This window comes from Pituophis catenifer, unplaced genomic scaffold (assembly GCF_029215685.1).
Source record: "Pituophis catenifer annectens isolate HBS135680 unplaced genomic scaffold, rPitCat1.0.hap2 SCAF_2, whole genome shotgun sequence".
In the NCBI taxonomy this organism is placed as follows: domain Eukaryota; kingdom Metazoa; phylum Chordata; class Lepidosauria; order Squamata; family Colubridae; genus Pituophis; species Pituophis catenifer.
Window position 1 is genome coordinate 17,695,946 of NW_027256882.1, and position 11,099 is coordinate 17,707,044.

Genomic DNA, 11,099 nt, shown 5'->3' on the forward strand with positions numbered 1-11,099 from the left:
TTACATTTTAACATTTCGTTTAGTTGTAAGCTGCTCCCTTGTATTCAAGTCTGGCCTCAGAATGATGATGTAGCACTTGGGGATGAAGATGCAGCCCAGGAGACCAGCACTGGAAGCCAAGATGGAGAAGATCTGAACAGCCACCATATATTTTCCTTTGGTGCTCAGGTAGGTGGGTACAAAAGTCAACCAGACACTGCAGAAGACCAGCATGCTGAAGGTGATCAGCTTGGCTTCGTTGAAAGCCCCAGGGAGATTCCTGGCTAGAAAAGCCACTGTGAAGCAGATGGCAGCCAGGAAGCCCATGTAGCCAAAGGTGATATAGAACATGACAACGGTCCCTTCGTTGCATTGCAGGATGATCTCTCCAGGCTGAGAGTGGAAGTCAGAGTCAGGGAAGGAGGGAGAAACTCCTAGCCAGGTAGAGCAGATGATAATTTGGACAACAGAACAAGAAAGGATGATGGATTTGGCCAAGCCCTTTCCCAGCCATTTCTTCACTCGGTTGCCTGGTTTTGTGGCCAGGAAAGCCAATACCACCATGATGGTTTTGGCCAAGAGAGAAGAAATGGCAACTGAGAAGATGATGCTGAACAGTGTTTGTCGGAGAAGACAGGTGGCTTTCCTTGGTTGTCCAATGAAGAGAAAAGAGGACAAGAAGCAAAGCAAGAGGGAGACCAGGAGAATGTAGGAGAGATCCCGGTTGTTGGCTTTGACAATGGGAGTTTCTCGGTATTTAATGAATATGAATAAAACAAGGTCTGTGGTTAGGAACAAAAATAGAGCAAAAGTGACCAAGATTATGCCCAGGTATTCTTGATAAGAAAGAAAGGTTAGAACTTTGGGGATACATTGGATTCGGTCTTCATTTGGATATTTATCATCTGGACACTGGGTGCATTTTTCCATATCTGAGAAAAACAAAAAGGAATATTTCTCTCATATAATACCCTTTTACCTTTCAAGCAATACTTTCTTAGGACAATAATTGATAGCATGCTTTTAAAAGCATATTGATCAAAATGCTTTGGATAAATCCAGAATCATTTCCTCTGTTGTTACCCACCTTCTTGAGTGGAGATGGTCCCCTCTGGACAAGGAATGCAGTCGTAGCAGCAAACTGGCTCTCCTTCTCGAGCCCGCTTGACAAATCCAGGATGACAACTTTCCACACAAATTGATTGAGGAAGAGACTAAGAAGAAAAATAAAACAAGGAATTACAAGGAAAATGTGTTAGGACTCCTATTCATTCAAAATGGACATGTACTGACAATTCACCAAGTAGTCTCTAGGATTTAATTAGGTAAGTATGAAATTTCTAACTATATCACATTGCCAGAGAGTATTTTTCTATTTGATGAAATCTGGAAGGATGGAATTGAAAAAAAATTAAGCATTAAATGAAAACCAGTGGGTTCCTTCTCATGGCCTCCGTTCTTCATATATCAATGATTTTAAATTTTGGTGTTATATTCCTAATAAATTTTGGAATAAAATTTATTCTAAATAATATTCATTAAAATTTTATTCTATTCAATTTATTAAAATATGTTTCACTTTGAGGAAGAAAGAAACCGCTGACCAGTAGTTTTGGAAAAGTTTTGTTCTGGAATCCATGTAACATTGCAAAAGTGTTCTCCTTTGAACATAGTCAAAAATGAATTTTCAAAAAAAAAAAAAAAACTGCTTACCAATTAGTGCTATCAACTTAGAAGGGAGCATTCTTTTTTAATTTTATTTATTTATTTATTTCATAAAATCTTGTGGCTGCTAGGCTAATGAAGGTATTGCACTTAGGACTTACTGGGGAACTTACTGCATCAGAACAATTGGCAGCCACCTTCGACAAAACCCCAGAGGTCAAACAGATCCCCAAAGAATATCAGGACCTTGTGGAAGTGTTCAGCGAGGCTGAGTGTGATGTCCTACTCCCTCCCCACCGTGAGATGGAGTGTGCCATCAAAATCATTCCTGGGGCAAAACTAAACCCAAATTTTACACCATGACATGCCGGGAAATGCAAAAAATGTGCAAATACATAGACAAAAACCTAGCAAGGGGGTTCATTGAGTAAGCCAAGCCGAGGGGTCACACCCGTAAAATCTATACCTGTACTCAAACTGTTTTTGCTTTGCACAGCTTGCCTTCAAGAAGTGAGGGAGGCCAAATGTCAACTTGCGAAGCATTCCTGACCTGCTCTCGAGTTGCCATAGGCAGGGGGATGGGGAACCGAGCCTTGCAGCTGCATCAAGGAACTTGCATTTCCATCAAAACAAAGCACATTCCAGCTGGCAATGTCAAGGTCATCTCCAGGGGGACCTACAATGGCTGGATGGAGTGACTTCTACAATGCACGAAATTGCTTCATTGGGGAATGTGACTGATGACACACCTTGGGGGAAGGGGGAAACAGGGTCAGAGCCAAGGTGCAAATTAAGTGAGGTCAGAGTTGGCTTCACTTGGTTCATGCTGACATGAAGCTCCTAATAAATATCTGGATTTCTTTTGAAGCTTGTATTGAGGCTCATGATTTAATTAGAGCATTAAGGTTTTGAAAAACAGAGATAAGATGCCAAAATTTCACCCACTTTGTTGAGCAACTTTAGCTCTGACTTAGCATCTTTCAAGAAAATAAAGCTCTGAGTTTTAAATGCCCCCAGTAGCCTTTCGATGGGATCCTTTTTGGGGAGAACCAACAAGGCCACGATGCCCAGATCTGCTGCTATCTCTCCATTTTGGTCCATGTAGAGTCTAAATTGGGAAAGATTGCAAAACTCATTCTTCTCCAGAAAGGGATGAAACTAAAAAATAAAAATGAAAAATGAAAGTTAAAAGATAAGATGAATGAAAAATGATGGATAAATGATTGTACATGTAAATGTGTTTATGAGAAATAAAAATTAAAAAAAAATTGGAAAAAAAAAACCAGAAAGGGATGAAACTAGAATGGAAACATCCAAGAATTTTAAAGGCAGAAACCTCGGTTTCTTATCTCACGTGATCTTTTCACATTTGATTCGTTCTTCTGCAGTTGTACGACTTGCAACTATTGTTCTCTAACTTCAAAGTATGCTTAATAAGGAGAAAAGTGTCACCACTATCTTCATAAGTGAAGGAAAAAGGTTCAGCAAAATTTCCCAATCATATATTGACAGAATTTATATTAACAAAATACAATTGGCACAACTGGTCATGTATAGGGAACATTGTAACATAGGTATCAAATAAATTGAACAATACAAAAAAGAGATTATTCATAATCTCATTTGGTGATGACCCAAAAGCATGGATTTTCAAGATGAAAATTGCCAGTCAAAACTTCTCCCTAATAGACCAGATGGGAAACAAGAGCAAATGAGCTAATTCTACTTTTTTTGAAGGCTACACTGAGAGAAACACGCAAGTCTGTAAATATAAATCTCGTAGCAATAATTTCATCTCATTCAAACAATGCCAAGTTTACAGAAAAATATTTATGATTTCCTCATAGGGAGAGGTGCATCAGGAAAATGCAGTAGAAAAATATCTGAGCTTTAGCAACATGGACTTGATAAATTATAGAACTTTAATCATACACTGGAAGAGGGACAAGGGATACCAAATTTGGTAAGTATATTTGTGAAAGTACCGTATTTTTCGGAGTATAAAATGCACCTTTTTCCCCCCAAAAAAAGAGGGTGAAAATCTGATGTGTCTTATACTCCGAATGTAGCCCTACCCAGCCTCTCAAGCCTCAGAAATGAAGCTTCAGGAAAAAAGCCTCCAAACAGAGCTTCAGAAAGAAAAAGCCTCTGAAAGAAGCTTAAGAAAAAGAGTCTCCGCAACAGAGCTTCAGCTCAGATGCTTTTTTTTCTGAAGCTCTGTTTCGGAGGCTTTCGGAGGCAGGAAAAAAAGTTTTTTCTGAAACAGAGTCTTAGAAGTTTCAGAGGCTGAAAAAAAAGCAAGGCACAGGGCTCACAACCAATGAACCTGTTGCTAAAATTCACCTCTGGGAACAGGTGATTGGGGGTATTCTGGGAGGCTTATCCACCCGCCAATCAGCTTTTTTCTTATTTTCCTCCTCAAAAACTAAGGTGCGTCTTATAATACTCCGAAAAATACAGTAATCTTGAAATAGTAGTTGTTGGCAAATCAAATTTCAGTCAGCAGTAAGATGCTGATACAAAGAAGATAAATGCATCCATAAAAATATCAGGACATGAATATTCTGGTTTTGGGAGATACCATCTCACATACAGTTCTTCTGGAGGCACCATGCTTGGAGAAGAAGCATTGCACAAACCCTGAATCAGGTTTAGGGAAAAGTAAAGAAGCCAAGGAAGAAATCAAAAGGACTGCTCTTAGCCTTCAGGAAAGACTACAAGGAGTAGAGCTAGGCTGCTCTATGGCAACAGATAATAACAAGACTGGGAGCAGCTTTCCAATTTATAAAATATTCAGTTGGAAAAGGGAGGATACAAAACTCTTCCACTAACTGAAAGATGTTAAACAGAAGCTTAATATTTTCTTACTGTTATTCCAGGGTGTCAGACATGGTAACATGAATTCAGTCACAAGAAAGATTTTGGCTGAATGAGAGGAAAATGTTCTAAAAGGCAGAACCAGGGATGAAATCCAGCAGGTTCTGACAGGTTTTGAAGAACCAGAAGCGGAAATTTTGAGTAGTTCGGAGAACCAGCAAATACCACCTCTGACTGGTCCCAGAGTGGGGAGGGAATGAATATTTTGCAATATTCTTCTCCTGGAATGGGATGGAAATGGAGATTTTGTAGTATCCTTCCCCTCCCACTCCCACCAAGCCATGCCCACAGAACCGGTAGTAAAAAAAAATTGAATTTCACCACTGGGTGGAACCATTTTAGAACTGAACCAATAAAGCAGAAAACTTCAGTCTCCATTTCTCTGATTTGCCTTTATGCAAAGATAGAGGATCCATCAATCAGAAAAGCTTTAACTGGGTTTCCTGCAGACAGGAGGGGTTGGGCTAAGTGGTCTCAGGGTCTCCTTCAGATTGATAAATGTAAAATTCTATAATGCTAACCACCTCCATCCATATCTATACATACTGGCATTTATTTTAAAATGCATGCATCCTTTTTAAAATTAGCAGTGGTTAATATGAAAATCTTTTTTAGTATAGGCTGTTTGGAAAATTATCCTCCCATGTGATTAGATTGGCCAAATCTGTTGGCCTTTTGTAGCACAAATAGGTTGAGAAGATTCTTCTGCTTCTCCTTTGAATTCTCAAAAGTAACTAGGTTTTAAGGAGCCTTCTCAGGATTCTGTACCTGCCATGGCTGTAGCCTTGGATTGCCCAAGATCTTTTCCCCTTCTTTCCTTTTCCTCCTGGAATTGGAGGAATACGCAGCATTCAAGGCATGGACCAGAGTCTTAACAAAACTGTAATAATGTTCATCATTTGTGATATGGAAATTGCTCTCATTCTTTTGGGCCCCCAGGGGCAATTTCTCAGTGCATCGTCTCCGGCCTTTGACAGAAAAGACATGTTTTGAAAAAGAACATTCAAAAGACTCATCTTCAAAACTGGGGCTTAGAAAGAAATAGGGTTCAAAGGCCTCATCTTTTGGCCTTTTATTTGGCAAAAAAGAAAATGTCCAAATACTATGGATGTATTTGAGAAGTCTGTGCTTTTTCATTTCATATGTTCCCAAACCTGTCATGAGCCAGACTTTCCCTTCAATGGATCCTGGAAAACCTTCAAGGGTTAAATGGAAAGGAAGGATTCTGTCCCAAATGGGATCATATTCTGCAAAATGAACAAAGACGTTGACCTGTCTCCACTTGGACATGGCTTCCCTGAAGGATTTTGTGGGTGTAGTTGTTGAGAATTGTTGTGATATAACAACACAAATTTCATTCCTGACAAGCAAAGGAGTAAAAGTTCTCATGAAATTGTCTCCTTTCTCTGTGTCTGAAGCAAAGAGACCAATCAGGGTCCATCTGAAATGGAGGAGAAGTTGGACAATTGCTGGGTACTGAAAACCTTCTTTGGGGAACGTCCGGTGGAAAAAAGGAAACTGACTTTTTTCACTCAGAGCCTCTGAAGCAGTTTCAAGACTAATCTGAAAAAATGATAAGACAATACAGTAAAAAACATACAGTATATGTTTTATCAACAGTAGATAAGAGAATCCATTTCGATTCTTTTCATGAATCTGAAAAATTGACATTTTCATTACTTTGTCTAAGATCATACGGAAAACATGAGCTTTCCATCACTCCTTAATTTCCAGTTACCCAGAAGTTCCTTTTTATTGAAATAGAAATAGAATAACAGAATTGGAAGGGATCTTGGAGGTCTTCTAGTCCAATCCCCTGCCCAGGCAGGAAACCCTACACCACTTCAGACAAATGGTTATCCAACATCTTCTTAAAAATTTCCAGTGTTGGAGCATTCACAACTACTGTATGCAAGTTGTTCCACTTATTAATTGTTCTCATTGTCAGGAAATTTCTCCTTAGTTCTAAGTTGCTTCTCTCCTTGCTTAATTTCCACCCATTGCTTCTTGTCCTACCCACAGGTGCTTTGGAGAATAGTTTGACTCCCTCTTCTTTGTAGCAACCCCCTGGAACACTGGAACACTGCTATCATGTCTCCCCTAGTCCTTCAGTCTTTAGCCTTCAGTCCCCTGATCATCTTTGTTGCTCTTCTCTGCACTCTTTCTCAACGTCTTTTTTACATCGTGGCGACCAAATCTCATTGAACACAAAGTTCAGCTCACTTCACAAGTCTGTAGTAGAAGCCCCCTAAGCAATGAGGATGGTGTTATGAGAGGATTTGTTGTTTTGATCCTTGCTCCCTCCCCACTCCTAATTTTTGGCTATGATACCTACAATTCCATAGACAAGATATAGTTGGATCTATCACCCATCCACTACCACTCTACTCAATTTATCAGATAGAGAAATAAACACACAAACCTGTGAGACTTTGTAGAGGCCGACTAATGTTGACATCTGGATAGAGATGTCCCTTTCATCTCCATCAACCAGAGTCAATAGGTTGTCCTTCCTTCCACAGCTGTAGTTGGGAACATTGGCTTCTCCAGCAGAGAGAATGTCCAGCAAGGCATCTGAAGTGCCAAGTGTGTTCAAATAGTTGTCATGGATGTTGTAGCCAAGTGTGAGATTGTGCAAGAGCTGGGGAGTTTTGTTGACAACTTGAATATTGAAAATAAAGTATAATAATCTTGACTTATCATAAGGTAAACTAGTGTAAAAAAAATATCATGTTGATATCAGCATCTTCAACAGCAATAACAAAATCTTTCTTTCTATTTAATACATTACTTTTCTCCACAAACCTATTGAATCTTAAGCCAGTATTGACTCAAAACCAGCAGCAAACTATTCTCACCCATCAAAATTTAATTTTAAAATTTGACTGTTTGTAAGAGAAGATGAAGATATTTCCCCACCATGTTAAGTTTCACAAATCCACCATAATATGTAGCAATACCAATTTTCCTCAGCCCAGGAACCATTGCAAAATAATTCAATCGTTCAAGCAAAATCATCATAAATGGAAGAGGATTTTTGATAAGTGACCTAGAAAAGCCATTCTAAAAATAAATTGTCTATTCCTATAAGGATTAGGAAAAGAATATCAATAAGTGGGTTAGAAAACTGTGGAAACAAAAGGAAACAGTTCAGGATTGGAAGGGCTCCAAATGAAGAAAATTTGAACGTTCATCACACTGTATGACTTACAAGTCAGACTGATTATAAGGAGCCTTGTTGAAAAGCAATACTGTATGTGGTATTTCTGTTGCAGTGATGACTATACTAATGAGATGGTCTCCTGGTCTGTAATAGCTTGATGGTTTTTCTCCATCCTGGTGTTCCAAACTCAGTGGGCACTTGATTCCAAGGTTCCTAGAGATTGGCAGAGACACTAGCAGCATCAGAAGCAGAAGGAGGAGGTTCATAATACATAGAGATGAATCAACCCCTTTGCTGTTTCTGAATAAGAATCCAAAGGAGTCTCACAAGATGAAAATGCCAGTAGCTTTCCTGAATCAGACAGAGACAAACCAAGCTTCATCTGGCAAGGAGAGAAAATACATTCAAGAGTACAGCTCCTACTTGTTCCAAACGTTTTCCAAAGAGAGCATTACCTGAAGCATTTATCCTTCTCTGACACAAGATCCCTCCCTTATTCCTTCAGTCACATTTTTACATCAAAGCAACCACTGGAATAGTAGCAGAAGAGATCTCAAAGACCAATTGGTGAAAATTACAGTAAGACACAACTTCCCTTCTGGGAATCCTGAACTTCTTCAAAGGCTCCATTTGCAGAGGAGTAACTGGAAAAAAACATGCTATAGAAAAATCACAGCTATACCCCTTGGGAGCATTGTTCTGTAGTGGTTGTGGTCCTTCTTGTCAGGACATGTCCAGAAAGTGAAGCTGAAGTAGATAATTCAATATCTTTGTCTTTCAACATGGCCTCTTGTCTCCAAAGACTGCTGGGGAGGTAACTCAGAGTTATGGAGTTTGACGCCACACTTGGTTGATGACACTTAACTCTAATCTTGCCTGTCTTGTAATACCAAGAAAGCAATCAGTCGCCTTGAAATGTGTCTAAAATTAAGAGTAGAGTCCTTTGTAATTTTCTGTAAGAAATTCTAAATTGGACTGATTTTTAGGATTCCTTGTGCCTAAAGTGAAATTTCAATCTGAGTTGTGTGGTGGCCTAGTGGTGAAGACACTCGCCTCTTGGCAAGTTGGAAAGTTGAGAATTCAATATTAGGTAGCAGCAGATGGTTCTCTCCTAGAGCACAAAGAAAATATATCTGCTGTGAACTCTATGTAAGCATCAGGAACGAAGGGCATCTGACCAGTAAATGCTCAGCTCCATCCAGTCACCCTGACTCTACTCTGAATAAATAAATACTAAAGGTAAAGGTTCCGGTGGTGAAATTCAGATTTTTTTACTACTAGGTTTTTGGGTGTGGCTTGGTGAACATGGCTTGGTGGGCGTGGAAGGGAAGGATATTGTAAAATCTCCATTCCCACCCCACTCTGGGGCCAGCCAGAGGTGGTATTTGCCAGTTCTCTGAATTACTCAAAATTTCTGCTACTGGTTCTCCGAAACCTGTCAGAACCTGCTGGATTTCACCCCTGAAATGTGCCCCTCGCATATATGTTAGAGGATGGTGCTAATCTCTGTTTCAAAGCCAAAGAGCCTGTCCGAAGATGCCTCCGTGGTCATGTGGCCGGCATGACTAAACACAAAAAGGCACAGGGAATGCAGTTACCTTCCACCAAAGGTGGTCCCTATTTTTCTACTTGCATTTTTTATGTGCTTTCAAACTGCTAGGTTGGCAGAAGCTGGGACAAGTAACTAGAGTTCACTCTGTTAGGCGGCACTAGGGATTCAAACCGCTGAACTACTGACTTTTCTATCGACAAGCTCAGCATCTTAGCCACTGAGCCACTGTGTCTCCCATATCCTCCCATATCCAGGTGGTTTTGCCTCTTGCTGACAGAAACTTGGCCACAGGGAGTGTGTATCTGCTCATTATGCCCAGTCATTGCACCTCTTCTTATTTACCACTACACCATGAGAAAGAGGTTGCAGAACATTATAGGTAGCCAATGTGGTTGCAATCTGAGAGAGGATTTCAGTCACAGTCCCTTTGAGGATAATGAAAAGGTCCTTCTCCCTTCCACAGCTTTACTTAAGAACTTGGCAGAGGTGGGATTCACTTACCTTCTGTATCAGTTCACAAATGCGAGCACTCCACTGCACATGCACAGAAGTCGCACATTTTTTAAAATTTTTTTATTTATTTTTTTAATTTGATTTATATGCCGCCCTTCTCCGGAGACTCAGGGAGGCTTACAATGCGTTAAGCAATAACCTTCATACTTTTGTATATTTATACAAAGTCAGCTTATTGCCCCCACAAACTGGGTCCTCATTTCACCTACCTTAGAAAGGATGGAAGGCTGAGTCAACCTTGAGCCTTGGAGAGATTCGAACCAGCAGTAATTGCAGGCAGCTGTGTTAATAACAGGGTGCTTAGACCACTGTACTATCAAGGCTCTTCTGCATTATGTCCGGGTGGGCAGCTTTGTGAATTGCTTCGGGAAATTGGGGGAAAAAAACGCCGGAAAATACGATGCATGGAAGCAATGATGTTTTTCCTCCCCAATTCCCCAAAGCGATTCGCAAAGCCGCCCACCCTCCTTTTCCTTTTCTGCAGTCTCACTTTCTCTTCCCTCCTGGCCAGATCCATCTCCTGGGCCAGGAGCAGAAGCTGACCGCCCTTAGCCTGGGTAGGCTGGAGAAGGGTCAGCCTGGGTGGCGAGCACCTTGCCTCACACCTCTCCACGCAGAAGCACCCACTTTGCAAAACCATTGCCTCCATGCATCGCATTTTCCGGCGTTTTCCTCCCCGATTCTCCAATGCAATTTGCAGAGCTGCGCTTCCTCCTTCTTGGTGACTAAAGGGGAAGAAGAAAACTCTGGGCACGTTGAGAAAGCACATTCTCCTGTTGCTGGAAGAAGGTCGAAGTTGGTTTTCCCCCTCCCCTTTCTTTCTTAAAATGAACTGCACTGCTTTTCTGACTCGTTGATAAATGATCCTGGGAGAAAGCAGCAGCCACTGCTGATCCATTTTGGGTGGTCAAAATGCCAAGTGGCTGTGGGAGCTGAGACATTTCTCCTTCACACCGCCCCCCCCAACCCCCCAGCTGCTCAGTGCAGTTCAGTTTAAGAGAGCAAAGGGGGGAAAATCAACCTTGATTGCGACTGGAGTCCCTCTAGGCATGAAGACCATTTGGGAGGAAAAGGTGGTTGAGGAGAGAGGAGTGCAGGAACAAGGTGCAAGGACAGGGGATGGGGGAGGCTGCAGGAGAAGCAGCCCTTCTCCCCTTTTTCCAGCAACAAGAGTTTGTGTGTTCTCAGCGTGCCCAGAGTTTTCTTCCTCCCCTTTAGCCACCGAGAGTCCGAGTTCTCCCAGGATCTGCCTGGAAGCAGCTCCAGCAGTTCTGATGGCTGCCTTCATAACGTGCGAGGACTGGAGATCCCCACCCCCTATAGCAGCAGACTTCTAACTCCTGAGAAAAG

General features: G+C 41.1%; 1 protein-coding gene across 1 annotated transcript; it reads right to left on the reverse strand.

Annotated features, from left to right (window-relative positions):
* LOC139309931 (vomeronasal type-2 receptor 26-like) lies at positions 1 to 10,518 on the reverse strand. The gene is made up of 6 exons (XM_070934113.1): positions 10,377 to 10,518; positions 6,944 to 7,182; positions 5,290 to 6,084; positions 2,590 to 2,802; positions 1,067 to 1,193; positions 1 to 911 (listed from the first exon to the last, which is right to left on the reverse strand). The coding sequence occupies exons 1-6, from the start codon at positions 10,516 to 10,518 to the stop codon at positions 1 to 3; spliced, it is 2,427 nt and encodes an 808-aa protein (XP_070790214.1).
* Between the last annotated feature and the right edge of the window lie 581 nt (positions 10,519 to 11,099).

Excerpts from the sequence above, each read along its gene's own strand:
- LOC139309931 (XM_070934113.1), bottom strand. The coding sequence starts at position 10,518 with ATGTGCTTTCTCAACGTGCCCAGAGTTTTCTTCTTCCCCTTTAGTCAC. Across the intron at positions 2,803-5,289 it reads CAAGGCTACAGCCATGGCAG|TTTCATCCCTTTCTGGAGAA; the intron begins GTACAGAATCCT and ends TTTATTTTTTAG. Across the intron at positions 912-1,066 it reads GACCATCTCCACTCAAGAAG|ATATGGAAAAATGCACCCAG; the intron begins GTGGGTAACAAC and ends TGTTTTTCTCAG.